Source organism: Parambassis ranga, chromosome 2 (assembly GCF_900634625.1).
Source record: "Parambassis ranga chromosome 2, fParRan2.1, whole genome shotgun sequence".
In the NCBI taxonomy this organism is placed as follows: Eukaryota; Metazoa; Chordata; class Actinopteri; family Ambassidae; genus Parambassis; species Parambassis ranga.
Genome location: NC_041023.1, coordinates 46304992 through 46329832, shown reverse-complemented (window position 1 = coordinate 46329832; position 24841 = coordinate 46304992). Strand labels below are relative to the sequence as shown.

Sequence of the window (24841 nt, the reverse complement as noted above, 5' to 3'; positions counted from 1 at the left end):
AAACTTGACTTGTGCACGCAGACGGACGTTTCCGGTCTGCAGGACCGCCTTCAAAATAAATGTCAGGTGTTGCTAACGATATTAGAAATAATTGTAAATATTGTTTATGCACAGTGTTGTTAATGCACATTTCAGAGTTTGACAAATTGTAATTTATTTTAAATGTTTTGTGCCGTTTTGGCTAAAGTTGCATATTTATATGAACTGTAGTGCTTTTGTTTTGAAAGGCACGAACAGGATGTAGCTCTCGGCCGCTGCTCGCGTGCAGTGGCGGTGTGAGAAATGGCCATCGTCGGATTCGGTGAAGTGTCGGTGCCTTTTTTATTCAACTGTCCGTTTTAATAGCACAGCAGCAGACTGAACGATGCGAGTCGCGGCGGCGGTGACCGAAACCGAAGCTAACGGGCGGTAGTTAGCTGGTCCCGGACCGTCCGAGGGGCTCCATGTCCGGCTGAAGCAGATGGGATCCTCGATGAAATTGGGCAAAAGGCGGAAGACTGCGTATCAACAGACCGAAGCAGCGGAGATGCTACACGGCTGCGGCCGCTAGCGGCTAACTGTTTGTTCCACGATGCAGGGAAACGGGAACCGAACGTGCAGGTAAACACACACGGAGCTCACGGGGCGTCTGTTGTCGGTGTGCGGCGAGCCTCCGGTCCGCTGCCGCCGCGAACACACACACACACACACAGCGGAGCTAGCTAGCGTTAGCCAGCGTTAGCCCGGAGGAGGATGTTCCTCTTTATCTGTCAGAAAGTAAGCTAGCTGTCTGCGCGCGTTGGTTAACACAGGAAGTGTTCGTACAACAGTGCTGCGTTCCCGGTAGAACCTTTAAAATGTTCCTCTCTACAGAAGGGTTAGCCATAGCATGTAGTAGATGAGACACTGGGTCCCACAGCCTGGCTTGGGCCCCTCTGATGGGTCACCTTACTCATCTGAGGGGTTAAAGAGGGGTTCTCTCTGAGCTCTGATTCAGTTTTTTAATGTTTATAATAATTTATCTGACACAAAAACCAAGCTCACACTTCATCCAGCTAAGTTGTAACATTAATTATAAAGTAATAAATAATATAAATGCTTATTATATTTGCAGCAGTCAAAGGAACATGTAGTGAAGTGAACAGTCACAGATGTTTTATGTCATGAGTGTAAAGATGGGACAGAGGTGATGTGAGTTATTCAGACTGTGTGTTAGTACGTGAACAGAACACTCAGAATGCTTTAACACTGTGTCACTGCAGGATTTGAGGCTGACAGAAGAATCATTTCAACTGACGACGTTCTACTTTATGGAGCCACGACAGGACGACTTGAACTGAGACGGCTTCAGCACCCGCTTACACGCAGCGACAGTCAGGATGGCGAGCCGGAGGAAGTCCACCGTTCCCTGCATGGTTCCCCCTCGAGACGCTATTGACTCGGACCAGGAGATGGAGGACGTCGCAGATGCAGATGGCGACCCAGAGGACAGCAATGGAGCAGCAACTGTCTCCTCGGAGGAGCGAGGCGAGGAGGCCGCGGCGTCAGAGCACTACCTGGACATAAACATGGCGGAGGGAGGCTATGAGTGCAAGTACTGCAGCTTCCAGACGTCGGACCTCAACCTCTTCACCATGCACGTGGACACGGAGCATCCGGACGTCGTCACCAACACCTCCTACGTCTGCATGGAGTGTGACTACCACACCAAGAGGTGGGCTGCTCGCTTTTCTGGTTAGGGAAATCCATATCACGTACATATTGTTCTTTGTTTGGAATTACCCATGATTCTTTGTCCTTAGCTACGACACGCTGCTGGCCCACAATGCTCGGCTGCACCCTGGTGAGGACAACTTCACTCGGACGATGGTGAAACGAAACAACGAGACCATCTTCCAGCAGACGGTGAACGACCTCACCTTCGATGGCAGCTTTGTCAAGCTGGAGGACGACGAGGCGGAGGAGACGTCCCGCAGAGGAATCGCCCTGAGCAAGACGCCCATCATGAGGATCAAGAGCCGGCCCGAGCCCAAGAAGTTCACCGCTGCGCACAAAATGATTGTTGATGACGTCATCAAAGTGGAGAGTGAGGATGAGGACGACGAGAACAAGGAGCCACCGGCGCTGTCTCCCGCCCCGATCACTCCCGCCGCCCCGCGCCTCATCCCCGTCTCCGCCCCGGTGCAGGTCCAGGCTGTCCCGCAGAGCATCGTGGTCAACAGCCCCAATGTGCTGCAGATTAAAGGCGGCTCGGGCGGCAGCGTGCTGCCTCCGGGGACGCTGGCTCAGGTTCTGTCGGTGCTGCAGAACCAGCAGAACAACACGCAGACGCAGCTCCTCATACCCATCAGCAGCATCCCCACCTACAACACGGCCATGGACAACAACGTCCTGCTGGTCAGCGCCTACAACAGGTAACCCATGAAGGTTTGCAATGTGACTGCTGCTCCGTCATGGCTGAGTGCAGAGTTTTTACATTTTTACAGAATCTTGTGAGTGTGAACACTTTATGTTTGGAGGATTTCAGATGATCAGAAACTTTAAATCTGAAGGTCCCGTCTGTGTTGGGGTGTCTTTAGTGAGCAGTGTACCTGGTGTCAGTGCTGATGTTGCTTGTGTTTCTGCAGGTTTCCGTACCCGTCAGTGTCAGAGATCATGGGTTTGTCGTCTCAGACAAAGTTCAGCGAAGAGCAGATCAAAGTCTGGTTTTCTGCTCAGAGGCTCAAACACGGAGTCAGCTGGACGCCGGAGGAGGTCAGTGTCGTGATACACACACAAACACACACACACACTGACAGCAGTGGACAGATACTCTGCTGTCAGTGTGTGTTAAGCTGATTTTTATTCCACGCTGTTTACGACTGAACAACAGTGGAGTCGTCCCAAACCCCCAGACTGTTAGAAACTGTTGAATATTTCCCGTTTCACTCGTCTCAGAGAGATTAATAATAACACTGCAGCTCAGATTAGGGCTGCAGTGATTGCTCGAGTACTCGAGTAATATTCATCGACAACTAATTACAGTACTCGATGACTCGTTGGTGGCGTCATCGGGAAGATTCTCTCGTGGCGTAGCGGGATGATCAGCGTTTTGGGCGCAAGAGGCCCTGGGTTCAAAGCGCGGGTGAGCCGTTCACACACACACTCAAAAAGAGTAATCGCAAAAATAATCAGCGAGTATTCGAGTATCAAAATACTCAGTTGTTGCAGCCCTAGCTCAGATTAAAGTGAGGTCGTTGCTGATTGATGCTGTGATGGTGGTTGTGTTTTTACAACATTACCTATCTGAAGTCTGATTCGCTCAATTTGTTTCTACATTAAACACTAACCTGACTAAATGAATACTTGGCAGGTGATTATTGGTTTGTAATGATATTACATATGTGCACATTCATGCTGAAACATCCTCCACATTCTCTACACACAGCATGCTGTGTTCTACAGTAATACGCATGGAGAGTGGATGTAAACACTAGCATGGCTAACCTGTAGCATGGCTAACCTGTAGCATGGCTAACCTGTAGCATGGCTAACGCTCTAAAAGAGAAGCTTAATGTGTGTTGTGTTCAAACCATAGTATGAGCAATGAATAGAAGACTGAGCCTTTAATACACTTAAACCACAGTTTGTAGAGTTCACAGATCCAGATCCATCCTCATTTCTTCCCCACATGCACTGGTCACACAGGTGAAGAGCTCTTGCTCTGACATCGGGCCCTGAGCGGCGCATCGGGCCCTGAGAGCCACATCAGGCCCTGAGCGGCGCATCGGGCCCTGAGCGCCGCATCGGGCCCTGAGCGCCGCATCGGGCCCTGAGCGCCGCATCGGGATCCTTCCACCTGCAGCCTACATGTTACCCATGTAGGCTGTGTATTCTGAATAGATCAGAACATATTGTGATGCTTACTCTCACTATGAGCCCAGAATCAGAGTACAGTATAAAGGTAACCTGCAGCCACATTTTCTTCCTCTGTTAAAAAAGCACCCAGAAAAAAACTGCGATCGAAACATGAAGCTCTGGAACATGAGGGCGTTCAGCTTTCATTAACTGGCTCTGGAAGGAGCTGCGTGTTCTGGCACTCTCGGCTGTTTCATTCAGTCGCTTCATAAAAATCATTTTACAGACTGGCTGCAGTGCATCCTCTCTGTGACCCTTTGTTGAAGTGGTGTCTCGGTTTCTGTGCTTTGTAGCTGCTCCTCTCACAGTTTGTTTTCAGGAAGTCACACCTGACCTGTTTTAATATCTGCTGCTTTGAGTGTTGAGACACATCGGGACACACAGCAGCGTGTTTTACTCTACAAACAGCTCCCACATGATGATAGATTATCAATGATCTGATGTAATTCTCTCTCTCTCTCTGTTCAGGTGGAGGAGGCGAGGAGGAAAAAGTTTAACGGCACGGTGCAGACCGTTCCTCAGACCATCACCGTCATCCCCGCCAACATTGCGGCCGCCACTAACGGCCTGCAGTCCATCTTCCAGACATGTCAGATCGTCGGGCAGCCGGGCCTCGTCCTCACTCAGGTGGCAGGAAACGGCAGCACCGTGCCCGTCGCCTCTCCCATCACCCTGACCGTTGCCGGCGTCCCCGGCAACCAGCCCAAAGCCGCCGAACCCTCGACGTCCGAATCTAAGACGGAGCTGTCGGCCTCCTCGTCGCTCAGTTTGGACGCCACAGCGGGCAAACCGAAGAAGTCCAAAGAGCAGCTGGCAGAGCTGAAGGCCAGTTACGGCAGGCGGCAGTTTGCCACCGAGGCAGAGATCTCGCGGCTCATGCAGGTCACCAAACTGTCCAAACGAGCCATAAAGAAGTGGTTCAGTGACACGCGCTACAACCAGAGGAACTCCAAGGATCACCACAGCCTACTCCTGACGGACCCCGCATCCAGCAGGCCCTCCGGGGGCGGCCGGTCAGGAAGGAACAGCAGCGGCAGCCTTAATGACGTCAGCGACAGCTCCGCCACAGCCGCCACCATTGTCATCGACTCCAGTGACGACGCCAGCGACAGCTCTCCAACGTCTGCCAACATGCCGGGCTCATCCAGCGACCCTCGTGTAAAATTCCGCCACGCCTTCCCCGACTTCACGCCACAGAAGTTCAAGGAGAAGACTCCGGAGCAGTTGCTGGTCCTGGAGGCCAGCTTCCAGAAATCAGACACGCCTTCAGACGAGGAGCTGAGCCGGCTGCGGGCAGAGACGAAGCTGACGAGGCGGGAGGTGGACGCTTGGTTCACAGAGAGGCGGAAAATGACTTTAACACCGCAGGGAAGAGATAGCGATGGCGAAGGCAACGCAGAGGCAGAGAAACCAGCGCCATCGTCTCAGGAGCCAACTCCACCCGCTGGTAGGAAGGTGATGAAGAAGACGCCGGAGCAGCTCCATGTCCTGAAGAAGGCCTTCGTCCGCACACAGTGGCCAACGCCCGAGGAATACGATCAGATGGCGGAGGAGAGCGGCCTGCCGAGAACGTACATCGTCAACTGGTTTGGAGACACGCGATACGCCTGCAAGAACAGCAACCTGAAGTGGTACTACCTCTATCAGAGCGGGAAGGTGAGCCGCCTCCGCACAAACATGTCTTACATTCAACAAAAGAGAACAGGGAGACATCAGTGTGTCGCTTTCAGGTGGACGAGGCGCTGAACGGCGGCACCAAGATCCAGAAGAAGTCCAGGAAGCGTTTCCGTGGTTGGTCCAGGAGGACGAGGCGTCCAAATCCCTGCAAACGCTCACCACAGGAGGGCGCCAGCACCATCAAGGTCTGTGTGTTTTTTTTAGATTTACATCCTCACAGATCAGAGTTTTAACAGTCTGCCTCCTACAGGTGAAGTCTGGCAAGGCGTTCCTGAAGGACTACTACCTCAAGCACCGAGCCCTGAGCGAGAAGGACCTGGACGACCTGGTGACAAAATCCAACATGAGCTACGAGGCGGTGAGAGACTGGTTCTCTGAGACAGCCAGGAGGGTGGAGGAGGGCAAGGAACCTTTCAGCGACGAGGAGCCTGAGGCGGAGGCGGAGGAGGTGGAGGAGGAGGACGAAGAGGAGGAAGAGGAGGCCGCGGCAGGAGCAGAGGAGCAGGTGGACAGCGAAGGAGAGATGGAGGTGAGAGAACACGAGGAGGACGAGGAGGAGAAAGAGGAGGACGGTGAGATGATCCAGAAGGAGTCTGAAGGTGACAGCCAATCACAGCCTGAGGCAGAGGAGCAGACATGAGCAGACAGGTGAGTGTGGTGCTCTACGTCCACAGTGATGTCTTTGTCCACAGAGACGGAGCGGCCCAATTCAGGCCCTGACTCAGTCTGTCTGTTAGAATCTGCTCATAGTATCATGTTGCTCTCAGGTCGTCCTGCTAGGTGCTAAAACTTAAATGGAATAATGTTCTCTCAAGGTCCGTTCTGTAGTGAGTGGTTTGTTCCCGGTTCATCCATCAATTTTCAAACGCTTATCCAAGGCCGGGTTGTGGGGGCAGCAGTCTAAGCAATGACGCCCAGACTTCCCTCTCCCTGGACTCTTCCTCCAGCCCTTCCGGGCGAATCCTGAGGCATTCCCAGGCCAGCCAAGAGACATAGTCTCTCCACCATGTCCTAGGTCTCCCCCGAGGTCTCCTCCCAGTGGGACATGCCCGGAACACCTCCCCAGGGAGGCGTCCAGGGGGCATCTGCTCTGCTCCGAGCTCCTCACCCTGTCTCTGAGGGAAGGAAGCTCATTTCGTCCTCTTGTATTCAGGATTTCATTATTTTGGTCAATGCTCAGAGCTCATGACCAGAGGTGAGGGTAGGAACGTAGACCGACCGGTAAATCGAGAGCTGTTGCTCAGGGCCTTCTTCACCACGACACACTGGTAACAGCGACCGCATTACTGCAGAAGCCGAGGTGCAACTATAGGCCGAATCCTCCTCTCCAGTACCCTGGCATAGACTTTCCTGAGGAGGCTGAGGAGTGTGAGCCCCGTCTTAAAGAGGGACCACCACCCCAGTGTGCCAGTCTAGAGGCACTGCCCCCGCGTCAGCCAAGACAGACCCACAACATCCAGACCAAAGGCAGCCTCAAAGTCCCCAGCCTCTGCTTCCTCAATGGAAGCCAGGTTGATGGGATTGAGGAGATCCCCAGTCGATCTCCACCGTGAACAGTGTTGGTGGAGTACCGCTCTCTGATCTCTCTGAGGCGCCGGTGTGCATGACTGTACATGACCACAGCTCTAAAGGCCTCCGACATGTTACATCTGTTCAGCTGTGTTCCTGTCTTCTTACCCACAGATGTGACGTGGCTTTCCCCGCCGTTGAGGTCGTCAGTGTTTCCCAGCTGGTGGTTCGGACGCGGGAGGCTCAGACAGATCGGGTGTTCATGCCTTTGGGGGGAGGAGCTTTGGGTCGTGATGCCGCTGTGAATCACTGAGAGGTGAAGCTGAGGAGCTGTGGGGACCAACCGAAGGACGCCGCCGCCGCCGCAGTGGTGAGCGTCCAGTTCCAGCTCTGCTCCTGTACAGATTACAAGGCTTTTATTATTCTGAGAATGACCCGGGTCATCTTTTCTTACACAAACACTTTGTATAAAGACATTTTTACGCAGTGAGACCGTGCATGGTTTTACTACACACACAGTTTTTCAGCGTGACGGAGGAACTGTCGGACTCTCTCTCTCTGAGGGGAACGTCCTCCCAGGAACAGTGGGAGGTGTCTGAAGGTTTTTAAAACCCGTGTGAATAGACAGTCCAGCTATTCAGATTAGTGCCATTCTGTTTATAAGTTCCTTTCAATTAAAAGAAAACTCTGCTGGATGAATTCCAACACATTTTAGCTTTTTGTACTTTTTCCAAGTTGAAGACGTTTTAACGGACTCTGCGTCCATGTTACTGTTGTTATAACGTGACGACTTCTGCAGGTGTTTGGGTCCATTCAGTTTCAATGACATCAGCCACAACACTGAGAACATTAAAGGGACAATCCACTTTAAAAACAGGTCCTGACTGTAGCTCGCCGAGCAGCAGCTCCACGGGCCGACGCTTTAATTACTCCTCATATCTTTACACACGCTGACTGCGTTACGATCAGTGTGGCATTGTGGGAAATCTGGTGAAGGAGGGGAGGTTCATTAATAAACCGACAGAAGCACAAAAGTCCCACTGATGTTCCAGAGAAGTGGGTTTTTCCTTTTAAAGATTATTATTTCTTTGAGTTGATCAAGTTGAAAACGTTTTGAACCCAGATGCTGTTTGTGTCCTCGTTTCAAAAACAAACACAACACAAAGGCTTGTGTGCTCTTCTTCAGGAAACAAGCAACATTACCTCAGTCAGTGAAGCTACGGACGCGGTGAGACGGCGACATTCACACGTTAGGACAGTTAGGACAGGATTCATACTGTATGCATGAGACGCACCGTGATGAGGATCGTGTCCTTCAGATGGCGTTTTTTATGTGCTCTCGCCACCAAAGTCAGCAAATCACTTTAAAGAGGAGAAAAGACATAGTTCGAATATTCTAATGCATTTATTTGCTCCAATACGGGTGAAGTAGAAGTAAACGATTACCTATCAGGTTTTTCACAAGAATCACAGATGATATTTTAGGGACAACGAACCACAAGCACTCGGCTCAGTTCCCTCTGGGAGCTTTTTAACCTTTCATACGTCTTTTGGTGTTCTTCTCTTCCTGTGTTTACTGAACCACGCGGACTCTGTCAGGATATGCAAACATTGACGAACAATCAGCGGCGGGTAGAGCGGCGTCTCTTTGATTTCATCGGGATCCTTATCTGAGCTCTGTGTAACTCTGCCGTTCTTCACATCATCGCTTTAACGGTTTCAGTAGTTAATTTATTTATTATATCTGGACTTTCATGGAAATCTTTTTGTCTGCAAGCAAAAAATAAAAAGTTAAAAACGGTTGTTCAGACTCGTTTATTTGCCTGAAGCTCGCTGACATCATCACACTTTGTATGACATTCAGACAGCTGCACGTCCTGCACTGTTCTGTCATCTGTCATACTACCAGCGGTGGAAAGTAACTAAGTATTTGTACTTTATTACTGCACCTTTCTTATGTTCTACTGTACTTAAGTAAAAATAACAGCTCATCCTTTCTCCTCTGACTCCATGCTGCAGCTGTCCCCTGTCCTTTCTCCTCCACTACATGTCTCCAGTGTCTGTAGTTCCTTGTTCCATGTGATGAACACAGTGTGGACTGATGAGAGGTCAGACTCTGCATGGAGCTGGTGTCACGCTGCAGCTGTGTTTCTATAATGAGCCTCAGTCATGATGCCGGTGCTCTGGCTCAGTGAGCTAACTAGTTAGCTGCTGTCTGCTAACACAGGTCCATCCATGAATGTGTGATGAACATGAATCATCACATGAATCTACAGCAGGAACACTGACACAGTAAACATGCTGAATGCCTGTTTGTTATCAGCAGCCTCTCTGTTCACTTGATGTCCACAGCCTGCCTCAGGACACACAGACCTGTCCACAGCTGCTTCTGGACTCAACATGGACATTAACTACACATGCTCCATTTTACTTTGATTATTTTAACCTGTTCACATCCTTTGGAAATCAATCATATGTATTCAGTGTGAGTACTTTTACTTTGAATACTTTAAGTACATTTAAAAGTACTTAAGACTTTTACTTCAGTAGGATTGTTGATGCAGCACTTCTACTGTTACTGAGCACCAGGCTTCAGTCCTTCCTCCACCCCTGGTGTTGGTTCTGTTTTGGTTCTGTTCACAGCTCACAGCACCATGACTGTCTGATGACATCATACTGTGACTGTTCATGTAGAGTACATCAGGTGAGAACGTTTTATTGATAAGTGCCCGAGCGTCATGTTTGGTTGCAGTCAGGAGCAGGCTGGAGGTCACAGGTCACCGTGGAGACAGTGGCACGTCCCACGCCCAGCTGTCAGGGAAGTTTGAATGCATTCATTTATGTGGATGTTTCTGCGGCTGTGTTCTTGCTTCTCATTCTGACTCTCTGCATCATTCTGCAGCCTCGCTGACCCGCCTGAGTCCTTCCAGACACTCAGCGCCGTCGCCAAGCACGTCTGGAGCCCCCTCACCACACATAGCTGCACATTCGGACGACTTTCGTCATCGCGAGGTCGCCAGAGGCGTTTTCGGGAGCCATGTTGGGGCGTTTTGGCACGTCTGTGGTGAGGAGGCATGTTGGTGATGTCTGCTTGTTGGTCCTGATCCTCCAGCAGATGGCAGTGTAAGCTCAGACACGGCCCTCTGCCGGCTCTACTGTACATCGTGTAACGCTGGCCGGGGGTTAGGTAATCCACCGTTTGTTCACAGATCTGGGCTTTATCCAGCCTTCCTGGAAGTCCGCTGGCTGAACACCCGGTGCCGCTCTGAGGGCCGTCCCCTCAGTTGGCTCCTTTGTGAATGAAACGTTAAGGAGAAAGGGCTGATTCATGTCCTCCCTCACCACACCGCGCTCTGCCCCATTTTGTGGCGTGTCGGGTCTCCCTCGAAAACACCACTGACACACCACAGACGGCCTGATGGGCCTGTGCGAACACACCGCCGGCCTCAGAGGGGAGAGAGGGGGCTGGTTTTAGGATTAGAAGGAAGACGGAAGGAGAGGTGGCGACTGAAGAGTTAACCTACACGAGACCCGTCTGAACCAGGGGTGGGACCAGCTCGCCTCCTAATCAGAGCAGAGAGAAAGATGAAGGAGGGGGAGGAAGAGGAGAGGGAGGAGGGACGAGGAAGAGAAAATTAGAGTCGACACGAGTGGTGTGACGGGCCGAGCAGAGGCCGTGTGAGGACAGAACCCTTTCACTACTGACCTACTTCCACTCACACACACACACAGGGCCTGAATCTATAGAGCTGCTGAGGACTGAGTCTGGAGTTAACGCTTCAACACACAGACACACACACGGCGGGAGAACGGCCTTCTCTCTGGAACCTTTGTGGGTTTAAACCTGAAAGGCTCCTTTAAAACCAGACATCCCACCGAGCAGCAGGTCTGGGAGAACTGTGGAAACATCTGCAGCTCCGAGGGGCTTATTCCAACCAGAACTCATATCTGTCCATATGTGTGTTTACAGAGTGAGTCATGGTTCTGATGGTTTCAGCTGAGCTCACCTGGCCCGCGGCTTCAGCTCAAACCAGAGTCCTGGTTCTAACGCCTCCTGCCCCACAACGTGTCTGAAGACGTCTCTGATGCTCCAACGTTTCCTTTCTGTCAGTTTGTTCTGTCTCATATTTCACGTCTCACTCCAGTCTGCTGGGTCAGAACCGGGACACGTGTCTGAAGCTGCAGTTTGTTGTCTGAGTATTATTTTAAGGCACAAAACTCAAACTCAGTCTTTGTGTTGGGTCAGTGTGTGTGTGTCTGTCTGTCTGTGTGTGTCTGTGTGTGTGTCTGTGTGTGTCTGTGTGTGTGTGTCTGTCTGTGTGTGTGTGGTGTGTCTGTGTGTGTCTGTCCTGTCTGTGTGTGTCTGTGTGTGTGTCTGTGTGTGTGTGTCTGTGTGTGTGTCTGTGTGTGTGTCTTGTGTGTGTTCTGTGTGTGGTGTGTGTGTGTGTCTGTGTGGTTGGTTGTCTGTGTGTCTGGTGGGTGTCTGTCTGTGTGTCTGTGTGTGTGTGTGTCTGTGGTGTGTTGGTGTGTCTGTGTGTGTGTGTGTGTGTGTGTCTGTGTGTGTGTGTGTGTGTGGTGTCTGTGTGTCTGTGTGTGTGTGTGTGTCCTGTGTGTGTCTGTCTGTCTGTGTGGGTGTCTGTGTGTCTGTCTGTCTGTGTCGTGTTGTCTGTGTGTGTCGGTGTGTGTCTGTGTGTGTGTCTGTGTGTGTGTGTGTCTGTGTGTGTGTGTGTGTCTGTGTGTGTGTGTCTGTGTGTGTGTGTCTGTGTGTGTGGTCTGTGTGTGTCTGGTGTGTCTGTGTGTGTGTGTGTGTGTGTGTGTGTGTGTCTGTTGTGTGTGTGTGTCTGTGTGTGTCTGTGTGTGTGTGTGTGTGTCTGTGTGTGTGTCTGTCTGTCTGTCTGTGTGTCTGTCTGTGTGTCTGTGTGTGTGTGTGTGTGTGTGTCTGTCTGTCTGTCTGTGTGTCTGTCTGTGTGTCTGTGTGTGTGTGTCTGTGTGTGTGTCTGTTGTGTCTGTGTGTGGTGTCTGTGTGTGTGTGTGTGTGGTGTCTGTGTGTGTCTGTGTGTGTCTGTGTGTGTGTGTCTGTGTGTGTCTGTGTGTGTCTGTGTGTGTGTCGTGTGTGTCTGTGTGTGTGTCTGTGTGTGTCTGTGTGTGTGTCTGTGTGTGTGTCTGTGTGTGTCTGTGTGTGTTAAGTCCTGGTTTTGCCTTTTTTTCCTTTTTTTCAACCGATCACGCAGCAAAGAGCGAGCGAGGCTGAGAAACATGGAGAGAGAGAGAGAGAGGGAGGGGGTCTGTGGGTCATTCTGAGGTCGTCTCTCCTTCACCCCATTTGCTCCTCATTGTTTTCCTCCTATACTCTCTCTCTCTTCCTATACCCCTCCTCTCTCCTCCCTCCCTCCTCTCTCCCTCCCTCCCTCTCCCCCTCCCCCCTCCCTCCCTGCTCGCTGCATCGTCCTACATATTCTGGCCGACCGGCTGCCGCTCTGGTCCTGACAGCTCATTCAGGCGTTCGTTATGAAAAAGAGACGAGATGATCTAAACTGTGCGTCTGTCACGGCATAACCCTGAACATGGAGATTATTGTTCTCGGAGGAACACCAGGAGAAAACAAAGTTCCTCTCAGAGACGTGTGCCGCTGCCTGATGGATCTTCACTGCTTTATCAAAGGCTTTGTTGAGCCGTTACAGATGATGAAATGTGTCTGAGGCAAAGCTGCTTCTGAATTTACCCAGAGTGCAACACACCTTCATGTGAACCTTACACGACCGTCCAGGCTCCAGGCTCCAGGCTCTGAGCTGGTGCTGGACCAGGTGTGGTTCTGTCCAGTCAGGAAGTGCTGTCAGTTCTGTGTCTGTTTCTTCATGAAGACTTTCTGTCTGACATGTCCGTCTCATGGACAGTCCATGTCCACCGGCTCCATGCTCAGATTGTTTTCTGAATTACCTGGAAGACACATCTGTCTCCACTAAAGTGCCGGTTAATCCAGATGTGGGCAGAAAGGTGGAGCGTGAGTGGAGCTACAGCAGGCAGCTGTAAACACGTGGGCTTCTGCTGTGCAGTCTCACTGCTGGAGCCTCTAGTGGACACAGGAGGAACTGCAGTTTGAAACAAAGCTGAATGTGGCTCATGAAGATCCTGCGTGTGTGTTTCACATCCAAGGAATTTGTCACGCTGACAAGTGACAGTAACCGTGCGTGTTCTTCTGCGCGGCGGGCATGAAGGAGTGGCGTTAGTGTCGACCTCAGCCGCCGCCTGTATTCATGGACACACTGGGGCCGCCGCGCTGCGCCTTTTCCTTCAGTGGACCAGGCGGCAGCAGAGTTCCTCCTCGTCTGTCAGTCTCCTTTCATACAGGGACATGTCTTTATTCATGCTAACTCCCTGGCTGGCAACCTGCTAACAGTCATCACACCTCTCATTATATCTATTCAATCAGAAAAAAGGGGAAACGGCACAAGCGAGGCGGCGTTTCTCTCCACAATACCCCTCTCCAGTCCTCCATTAACTGTCAGAGCACAGCAGCTCTCCTCCTCCTCCTCCTCGGCTGATAATCCCTCTAACATGAGAATTAATAATTCACCGTTGTCGGCGCTCAGATGTGTCGCTGCAGCTTTCTGTGTTTTCTCCTCCCTTCAGAAGTTTAATGTTCGTCTTCAGACGGACGAGACTTTTTACTTCCCCTAATTCTAATTTTATGAATGCATCCATCAATTGATGGAAAAACAGATGAGTAAACGTTGGTTTGATTTTATTTGACGTTGGGACGTCATCGCTCCTGCCTTCACCCTGAACTCTGCGGGAACAGTTGGTGTCCCGCCACAGTGAGACACAGTCTGTGGTTTCCCTGCTCTGGTCTGTGATAATCCTTTAATATGAGAACATTTGCCATGTCAGTCCTCCAGCCCCGCCCCCCTCCATAAGTGAACTAATGGCCGCCTGTCTCGGATGCCTCAGCTCTGACGGATGGCTTGGCCGGACCGCCGTGTCCTCAGACGACCCCTGACGGGCTGCGTTCACTGACGCTCCTCCTCTGTGCAGGAGACAGATTCACTGCACTGCAAACATGACAAAGCTGAATAATCTGAGGCAGCGGGGGGCGCTACTCTCCTTCTGACCCTATGAATAAGTCTATAGATAATCCTCATGTCTGCACATCTGACACCTCACCTCACATGCTTGTTGTCACGTCAGAGATCAGATGTATGTGGGCATATTCTGAGGCTCCTGAGAACAATGAAGCTGTTAAACTCTGCTTGGACAGAACAGATAAGTGAGGAGATAATTGGACTTTGTCTTCCATATTGGTTGTGTATTTGTGAATGGGCTGTGCCTAATTGCTGTTTGTCTTTGTCTTCTACGAACACAGATTAACGACATTCAGCTCCTCCCTTCACCGCTGCTGACACACAACAACACCCCGACTTCCTGCCCTGAAACACCACGTCAGCACCCGCCGTGCTGCTGCAGACGCGGCGCATGTAAATACAGGATGGATCTGCTGCAGTTATTTATGAGCACAAATAAAAACAAACTCAAGCATCTGAAACACTCTGAGACACTGTAACTGTACTGCAGCGCCTGTCAGGAGACGCTGTGTATGACAGGAGGGAGAGTGAGTTTTTACACCTTTTCCAAAGTCAAATTCAAGCATTTCTACGGACCATGTTCCAGCAGTGGTATAATAAACAGTAACGCCATAAACAACCAGTGCTGTGTTCCATGTGTTCTTGTATTTATGGAGATGGTAACACTAGGTGTAACCCTAATCCTAATCCACCCATCATCCATCCATCCATCATCTATCATTCATCCAACCATCCATCATCCATCCATCCATCATCTATCATTCATCCAACCATCCATCCATCATTCATCCATCCATCCATCATCTATCATTCATCCATCCATCATCTATCATTCATCCATCCATCATCCAGCCATCATTCATCCATCCATCCATCATCTATCATCTATCATTCATCCAACCATCCATCCATCATTCATCCATCCATCATCTATCATTCATCCATCCATCATCTATCATTCATCCATCCATCATTCATCCATCCATCCATCATCTATCATTCATCCATCCATCATCTATCATTCATCCATCCATCATCTATCATCTATCATTCATCCATCCATCATCCATCCATCATTCATCCATCCATCCATCATCTATCATCTATCATTCATCCAACCATCCATCCATCATCCATCCAACCATCATCCATCATTCATCCAACCATCCATCATCCATCCATCCATCATCTATCATTCATCCATCCATCCATCCATCCATCATCTATCATTCATCCAACCATCCATCATCCATCCATCCATCATCTATCATTCATCCAACCATCCATCATCCAACCATCCATCATCCATCCATCCATCATCTATCATTCATCCATCCATCATCTATCATTCATCCAACCATCCATCCATCCATCATCTATCATTCATCCAACCATCATCCATCATTCATCCAACCATCCATCATCTATCATTCATCCAACCATCCATCCATCATTCATCCATCCATCCATCATCCATCCAACCATCATTCATCCAACCATCCATCATCCATCCATCATCCGATCTGATTCTGATTCTTTACAACAACGTTCAATCGGACCATTCATGTTTGTAGTTTTCTTATACAAGTGCTTCTGTCACATTGTCCTTGATACATCTCATGTGTTTGCACTGTATTCATCCTGAACTGTAACTCTTCTGTTATAGATAAAGGTCAAACAGCAGTGTTGACTGGAGGACAGAGAAGTTACAGTGAAGACGCTGAGAAACACAGAGTATCAACAATGTAACGAATCCAGCAGGGGGCAGTAACGCAACGTTGCGGCGCCAGCTGCAGTAAAATAAGACGAGGAAGAAGTAGGACCACCGTAGGTCGCCATTGTTGTTGTGGTCGGAGTGAGCGCATGCGTGTTATGTGGTGGAGCGATGTCCTGCGCGCGGAGGCCGGTTTGGTCCGAATGACTACCCGTAGACCACGTGACTGTTGTTGTCACACGCCGCGCCGCTGCTGCACGCGCATGCTGGACGCTCCGAAGCTAACGGACAATAACACGCTCTGTGGATGTCTGTGGACCTGGAGCCTCGCGGGACACAGTCCACTGTGGGAGACATGTGCTTCTCCACGGGGGACTCGGCGCTGACGCCGGCGGTGCCGCCTGTAGAAGCAGAAGCTACCGGGAGCTAGCATTAGCAGCTATGAGGCTAACTGGATCCGCCGGGTCCACAAACACCCGCCCGCTAAGGAACGGGTCCACGGCGTGTTGTGTTCGTGCTGGACTCCACAGAACCAGGTTGTGGGAGTGTGGAGAAAACGGCAGGAGACGCGCCGGGGGTCGGTCCAGAGGACCAGCTCTCCAGCCGGGCTCGGTGAGTAGTGGATCCACGAAGGGGTTGTTTGGGTTGGACAATGTAAACACTGTGGTGGAAACACGTGGAGTGGGTCGGGTCGGTACCGCGTCTCCTGAGGTGTGATGGATTTGAATCGGCTCGTGCTTTCATACAGATGTTACAGATGCAGCAGTTGTCATAGCGCTGTAAACTTAAACATGTTGACGCTGCGCCTGCGCAGAGTGTCTGACTGACGGATGCTCTCCTGTGTGAGGATGAAGTGATTTATGGAGGTCAACGGTGACAGGACATGAGGAAGGAGGGTTTTTAAATGTGTTATTAACAGAACAACAGAACAGAACAGACTCATTTTACTGTTATTTTACTTTCTGCATCGTTTCTCTCCAGTTTCCTTCTGTGAGTGTATTTGGTTCACAATATGAACACAGTGGTCAGCAGCAGGACAGGCTTTTTTTTACTGGCAGCCATGAAAACCTTCAGTAGGTATGTGTCTGCTGCGCTCGATCCAACAGGTAGAGACACACATGTTGTACTGGGAAAACCCAGCGACTTTGAAATGATGGAGACCTGTATACGTGGACATCAGCAGCCTCATGTCTTCCACATTGACTCCCCTTTCAAACCATGTGTGGTGTGAATGTGAGCCTTAAAGGAATGAGCGCTGTGTTTGAGCTGAAGGTGAACTGCTGAGTTTGGGTTCACCAATATAGAGATGAGAGCGTTCCTGGATGGTAGACATTTTGAAAATTCTGCTGGATGCATGATGTGTGTGTGTGTGTGTGTGTGTGTGTGTGTGTATGTACATAAAGCATTGTGTACCATTGTAATGTAGGGCTCTGTTGACATTTGCAACATGAGGATGAGCATGTGGACAGAGTGCAGGAGCAGTACCAGTGAGGCAGGAGTACCAGTGAGGGAGGAGTACCAGTGAGGGAGGAGGAGTACCAGTGAGGGAGGAGGAGTACCAGTGAGGGAGCAGTACCAGTGAGGCAGGAGTACCAGTGAGGCAGGAGTACCAGTGAGGGAGCAGTACCAGTGAGGCAGGAGTACCAGTGAGGGAGCAGTACCAGTGAGGGAGCAGTACCAGTGAGGGAGGAGTACCAGTGAGGGAGCAGTACCAGTGAGGCAGGAGTACCAGTGAGGGAGCAGTACCAGTGAGGCAGGAGTACCAGTGAGGGAGCAGTGTGCAAAGGGAATGTTTTAGGGAGAAGTGGAAGGAGTGTTTGAAAGTCTGATCTGTCGTGTGTGTCGTTTAATAGGCAGCATGTGTTCACCATGTGTAGCTGCTGATGTGGTTGTTGGTGAATGAGGACGGTTGCTTTGTGTCATAGTATTTGTTGTGTTACTAGCGGTGGCTCGTGCAGGTGCAGTTAGTGTAGTTGGTGTGTGATTTTTGCATTTGGTGTTTTAGAGCATGCTCATAAGGGTAGTAGTGGTGCTGGGTAATGATGTTGTGTTGTTGATGTGTGTTTGGTAGTTGTAGCTGCAGTGTGAGTTGTGTCTGTTGTGCATTTATTGAGTTGTCGAGTATGCGCTTGTATGTGAACATTGTGTTTTGGGGACAGTCAAAGGGGATTGATTGTGGGTTTCAGGTAGGGCTGTGCGATTTGACGATAAATGATCATGAAGGATTTGAAGGAATCGGCGAACTACTAGAACGCAGAGATCGTTCTATTGTCCATAGAGCACGTTCTATTAACAACAACAGTGGCGCAGTGGTATAGCAGGGTTGTCTAGTACCGAAGTTGGTGGTTCAATCCCAACTCCTCCCTAATGTTGTGTGTTTCTGGGCAAGACACTTCACCCTAGCCTGTGGCGCGCCTTGCTAGTCATTGTATGACACTGCTTGTGCAGCAGCCGTAACGAATTTCCCTCTGGGGATTAATACAGTATCTAAAATTGCAGTTCTATGTTCGCGCATCTGATGTACACACGTACATCAGATGCAGACAGAGGCAGCAGCTGATGACGTCACCAAAACAATAACGCAGGCATGTGATGAAGAGGCTCCATGAGGACTAAACGGTGCACAGAGCTGACAGCAGCAGCTCCGTTTGTCCTTAGACATGATTAAAGTTTGATCATTTGTTCTAAATCACATTGAACTTTAAGAGTTACTTAAGTCTCAACACTGTATTTACTGTTTAACCTTAGGAGGCTCACTTCAGTCTGTTTAATGACTGTTGAATAAAACTTTACAGAACTACATTAGTCTTCTTTTAACCCTTTAATCACCAATTTTATAAGGGGTGGTGCTGAAAATTGGAAAAAAACACACAAAGTGGCTCATTTTTAATAGAAAATGTGAATGTGGACTGGATTTTTTAACCTTTATTACAGTCCTGGTCATGTCAAACATCAGTAAAACAATGGACTTTATTGCATTATTAGTTTTTGCACAGCACTGGATTTTCATTTTTTCTCCCATAGACTTCCATTATAACCACATGTTTTGCCTGCACAGCCACGGCACTACATCATCATGCATTCTTGATTGTTGGTGGTTGACCCTGTTGGTAGGAGGTAACATTTGTGATTTTTACAGTTAACAACTTAATGACCATATTAACCTGTTTGAAATAAAACTTTATTTTGTTCTATATTAAATGTTCATGTTTATTGAAAAGTTAATACTGAGCGCACGTTGTCAGAGTTTACTTTTAGATCTACTGATAGTTTTTGAGAGGTGACAGAGCAGCTACCTGACGTCATTTACACAGAAACATGCAAATTAGTGTCAATGTAAAAACAAATTGTGATAAAATCGAGATTGTGATTTTATCATTAAAGAATCGTGACATAACATTTTTGCCGTATCGCCCACCCCTAGTGTCAGGTGAGAGTCCTGCAAGATAGCAGACAGAGGCGTCCATATGGAGCATAGGAGCAGGTGTGCAGAGTGCGTGTCGATTGTGGTGTGTCTTATGTTGTGTGGGAGGTTTGTACGTGTCAGTACTCGTCCTTTGAGTGTGTGTCGAGGTGTCGGCTCATAGCGGAGTGTCTTTGCCAGGCCCTATGCCTTTGACTGTGTTTGCAGAGGTAGTTGTGGTGAACTTTGGTGCCTGTTGGTTGTGTTAAAGGTAGAGTAGGTGATTTTGAAAACTCAGCGAGAGTCAGCCAGATTTGGAAAGTAAACACACGCCCCTTTGTGTCGGAGCTCACCCCGAAGCCACGCCTCCAACCAGTCTGTGACTTCGGCCATCATGCACGTACCTCTGGTGCACAGAGCAGGAAGAGAGCGACAACCAGCCAATACTCTGCACAGGGGCGCCTCGGAGGATCGGCCGATGTTTTTTTATAGCTTCCACAGATGATTCATATTGTTTGTTTTAAAGCGAAACTGCCGAACTAATTGGTTGCTGATTGTAAAGAGAAGTTACACTAATGTAACAAAAAGAGCATCAGAAATCCATCAGAATGGAGCTGTTTAGACTGTCATGACAGTATCAGATACAGGTCACATTCGTGCAAAGAAGTCGGATTTGGGTGACTTTAGCCTGCAGCTGGAACGTAGCCTGAGCATAGTTTTTCGCCCTCTGTCTTCTGTCTGTGTGCAGATTTTGGTTTGAGTTTTAACCAGTGTGGCATGTCTCCAAGGTCGCAAGTGAAAGTGCTTACGAGGTCATCAACAGGAGCTGTGGGCAGGGTTAGGGTTACAACCAAGCGTCACCTAAAATGCCTTTGTATAAAGCGACGAATTCCAAATCATTTGGCTGCCAAAGACGTAACATTCGGGAGCGCTAAATGTAATCTACTACAACCTTTGTCCTGTGTGTGGTCTGAGACAGATTGTGGGTGTCTGTGTCTTTCTTTTCCTTCCTCATGACACATAATTTGGGTGGAGGAGCAGGTGGCTGAATGTGTGTTTGTGCTTCCAGTTGAAAGATCAGAGAAATGTGTTTTTTAAATTGTTGGAACAGCTCTGATTGGCCCCTCTTGGTATTAACTGCACCCGCATGTAGAACGATACGTTTGACTCCTGGGTGGTTTGACATGACCCGGGGGAGTAGTCCACTTGCGCCGCACGTTGTATTCTGTGCTTCTTGTTTTTATCGACTGCAGCGCGTGTTTACAGTCAGCTCAGACAGCGGTTCATATTGGTTTCTGATCACACGTCTTTGTGTGTTTGTCACAGCGGTGGAACAGCAGGAGACACGAGGAGGCGAGAAGAGGACACGATGAGCCCGGCGGGGCTCAGGAGGACCTCTGACATCAGGAGGCAGCAGCGGTGGCTGAAGAAAAGCAGAAGGCAGTGCACAGATGTGAGTACATGTATAGTGGATCTGTTGGGTGAAGGGATACTGGCTGAAGTCCTGTTCCCTATCCTGACAGACTGAGGCCTGCCAGTCACAGAGGACTGGGTGTAGTCTGAGGGGTCTTGAATGCGGAGCTGTAGTCAATAAGGAGCATCCTGATGTAGGAGTCTTTATTCTCCAGGTGCGAGAGGGAGATGTGCAGGGCTCCGGCAATGGCGTCTGAGGTGGACCCGTTGGGCCGGTAGGTGTACTGCAGGGGGTTCAGTGTGTCTGGGACAATTCTCTGGGTGACGGAGAGGTTGAATATGTGGAGAGTGTCTGTCAGCTCATCGGTACATGCTCTGAGGGCTCGTCCAGGTATGTTATGTGGTCCTTTGCGGGGGTTGATCGTCCTCAGAGCTTTGTTGACCTGGGCTGATGAGAGTACCGGTGGGGTGAGGGGGGTGCAGTGGTCCAGATGTCCGTGGGCCTCCTCTCTGTGTGGGCAGCGGAGGTCTCGGAGCAGGCGTAAAAAGCGTCGAGGTCATCAGGCAGGCCGTCTGCGGTGCCGGTGGGGTTGGAGCCGCTCCTGTGGTCTGTGGTGTGCTGCAGGCCCTGCCACATGCGCCCAGAGTCAGCAGTGGACTAGAAGCAGTCCAGTTCTCGGCTGCCGTGATGGCCTTTCTCAGTCCGTACCTTGCAGCTTTGTACTCGTGTGTGGACGGCAGCTCAAATGCATCCGGGTCATAGTCATTTCCAAGAGTTTAAGTTGAGGCGACTGGACTCAAGGATTGTTTTTGCAAACTTGTGTTTCCACTGCCCCGAGTGTCTTCTTCAGTTCTGCTGAATCTCTGTGGGTGGATCTTGTGGGAAGTCACATGAGTAAAACCTGTGTTGTTGGTTAGTGGTCAGTAAAGGACCAGAAAGCGTGTCCGGGCCATGTGCGGGACTAGTTGGTGGGTCTTTGTTAGGGTTTGAATGGGAGTGAAGCCTGCTAGGAAGTAGGGGTGGAACGGTTCACTAAATCCACGGTTCGGTTCGTATCACGGTTCTGAGGTCACGGTTTTCGGTTCGGTTCTGTTGACATTGTTGAGGTTTTTTCTACTTTGAACACTCTGGAAACACCAGATGAGCATAAATCCAGCCTGTTTATCCAACATTCACCATGTTTAAGAATCAGAATCAGAATCAGAATCAGAATCAGAATTACTTTATTGATCCCAGGGGGAAATTGCTTTCATTCCAGGTGTTCCATGTATACTCAAAAAAGACAGGTTAGAAATATAAATAAGGTAAAGTAATAAGCGTAAAATAAAAATAAAACCTAATAAATTCTAAACATTAATAAACATTCAAGTAAAATCCTGGCAAGTGAAGACTGAAGTCATATATAATACAACTTGTACCATGTGCAGTAAGATCTTGTCTGAATAAATCCAATATGGATAAGATTACAAGACAGTGTGTTAGATCTCAGAGGGAGGAGTTGTACAGTTTGATGGCCACAGGAAGGAAGGACCTCCTGTGGCTCAGTGGTGCATTTAGGAGGGATCAGTCTGGCGCTGAACGTACTCCTGCACCTCAGCAGCACGTGGTGTAGAGGATGGAAGCTGTTCTCCAGGATCCCCTGCAGCTCAGACAGCATCCTTCTGTCTGACACTGCTGTCAGGGAGTCCAGCTCCACCCCCACCACCTCCCCGGCCCTTCTGATCAGTTTGTTGAGTCTGTTTGTGTCCACTGCTTTCAGTCTGCTGCCCCAGCACACAACAGCAAACAACATGGCTGCCACGGACTCATAGAACTTCCTCAGCATAGTCCGACAGATGTTAAAGGACCGGAGCCTGGCCCTTCTTGTAGAGGGCTTCAGTGTTGTTAGTCCAGTCCAGTTTATTGTCCAACACCACTCCCAGGTATTTGTAATCCTCCACAATGTCCACACTCTGCCCACCGATGGAAACTGGAGCCGCGAGTGTCTTGGTCCTCCTCAGGTCCACAACCAGCTCCCTTGTCTTTGCCACATTGAGCAGCAGATGGTTCAGCTCGCAGCATGTAACAAAGCTGTCAACTACATCAGCTCAGTGTTTCCATCATTATATCAGGTCAGGTCAATTTCGTTTCTTTTTAATTTCCATATAGCACCAGATCATAACAGAAGCCATTTAAGAACCTTTCCTATAGAACAGGTCTACACCTGGTTCTTTATTAAACACAGTAAACGGCTCATGTTATTGATCTTATTTGCAAACGTAGCGAGAGAGACGCCAAGTTGCCAACACTTGTTTAAATGCTGTGGTAAAGACGCCTCCCTGTATTACTTGATGCGCATGTCCAGAACTGAACAGAACACACGACCCGAACCGAAACACGTGTACCGCACCGGTTTCGGATTTTGTTCCTGAACCGTCCCACCCCTACTAGGAAGGGATAAGGTACAGAGCTGTAAACAGGCCCCCCTCCTCTGTTTAGAGAGGGTTTTTCCAATGTCACACAGATGCTTCTTTGAGTCCTCTGTCATACCATCCGTCCTCCCTGTGTAGAGTTTGGACATTATTCTCCTCAAAGGTGTGACCACTGTCTTTGAGGTGTAGGTGAACTGCTGAGTGTTGTCCTGAGGAGGTGGCTCTCCTGTGCTGAGCCATCTCTGTGTAGACAGGACAGAGAGGATGTCATCAATATATAGATCAGAGCATGTGTCACTGCATTGAACTGCATAGATGAGATTGCTCTGGGAGTTGTGTCGTCGGTGCGGAGCAGTTTTTGTGTCAGTGTGGAGCTGGGCTTGAAGTGTACCGGGATGCGATGCGTATTAGCAGCGGACTTGAACGTCCTCCATTTGTAGTGTGATGAGCAGATGTTGTTTGATAGATGAGTGTTGTTGAAGTCCTGATATGTGTCATGGAGTCCAATTGAAGAAGGATGGTGAACATGTCGATCATTGTGAAGCACGCACCGTGTATATGTCACTGAGGAGGACGGAGGATGAGAGGATGACAGAAGAGGGAACGTCAGAGTGCAGGAGAGCGTGGGAGAGTGTTGTTTAGCAGGGCGCACGTGTTGAACATCCTGTAGGCGGTGAGGTTGTCGATGGTGAATGAGGAGGGTCACTTTGGGTGTCGTCAGCGTCGGCGGCATAGCGTGTGTCGTACCAGCGGTGGCTCGCACAGGTGCCGATGAGTGTGGAGTCAAAGCAACATAACAAGCGCATTCAGTTTTGGCTGGCGCAGCGATGCTGCTGGAGCTTGAAACATGACGAGGTTGTAGCTTGGTGTGTGTGGTGCACGTGCTTTGTCACATATTCCTCCATGTGGTCATGTTGAGCACGCTCATAGGGGTGGTAGGTGGTGCAGCCAGGTTGTGTTGCAGCTGATGTCTTTGATGTGATGTGTGTGTGACGGTTGTAGCTGCACTGTATGGATTGTGTCGTCGGGTATGTGTGTGTCTGTGTGATGTTCTGTGGGAGGTTTGTGTGTTGTGAGGTTTGTCATTGTCCTGGCTTGTGTGAAGGAGTCTCTGCTCCCCACAGGTGTTTCTCCTTCCAGGAGCTGTTTGCAGCTGCTCATCTGTCCACGGTCGCTGTGCTTCCTCCTTCTGTCTGTGTGTCGTGCACCTGAAGAAGCTCTCGGCTTCTCCACATTCATCACGGCCACAATAATTCCGACCAATCACAGCACGGTTGACGCAGAGCCTTGAGAGAAAAGGTTCTGCCCGGACCATGTGTCCGAGAGAGAAATGAGGTCATTTTGTGGGAGTGGACGCTGGCAGTGAGGAGCGAGTTGTGTGTTCTGGCGGAGTACGGATCCAGCTTTAGTGTGACGTGGATGTGTTGTCTGTGTTGCTTATTGTAACTCTTGGTGTCCACTGTCTTTGCGTCTTACCTTTGAGAGGGTACGAGATGACGAGCGGGCGGCCTGCCTCTGTGCCAGGATTATCGATGGCTGCTGTCACCTTTGAGTTTCAGCTGGTCATGTGTTTGTGAGGTGTGGCAGAGATGTGTGAAACACGTGTGTCCCTGTTGATGTGTCTTTATGTCTTATCGATGTTTGTCTTTGGTGCTTTCAGGTGACAGAAGGGGCGTCACAGTCGGGATGTCCAGAGAGCACAGCGTATGGATCCGAGTCCACCCGTTTACATGTGGTGTCTGTGTGTATTAGAATGTA

The 24841-nt window shown here is 49.7% G+C and overlaps 1 protein-coding gene and 1 long non-coding RNA gene across 2 annotated transcripts; both read left to right on the top strand.

The window, feature by feature from the left end:
• The first annotated feature begins 247 nt into the window (after positions 1-247).
• Positions 248-8865, top strand: LOC114431679 (zinc fingers and homeoboxes protein 1-like). The gene is made up of 8 exons (XM_028399261.1): positions 248-600; positions 1242-1693; positions 1782-2393; positions 2607-2733; positions 4345-5532; positions 5607-5738; positions 5804-6201; positions 7237-8865. Exons 2-7 carry the CDS (start codon positions 1359-1361, stop codon positions 6191-6193), a joined length of 2784 nt encoding a protein of 927 aa, XP_028255062.1. The 5' UTR covers positions 248-600; positions 1242-1358; the 3' UTR covers positions 6194-6201; positions 7237-8865.
• A 7172-nt stretch (positions 8866-16037) lies between these two features.
• On the top strand, positions 16038-24833 carry LOC114431904 (uncharacterized). Its single transcript, XR_003670202.1, has 3 exons — positions 16038-16467; positions 20585-20711; positions 24744-24833. It is a non-coding gene; the product is annotated as an uncharacterized LOC114431904 (long non-coding RNA).
• Positions 24834-24841: the final 8 nt, after the last annotated feature.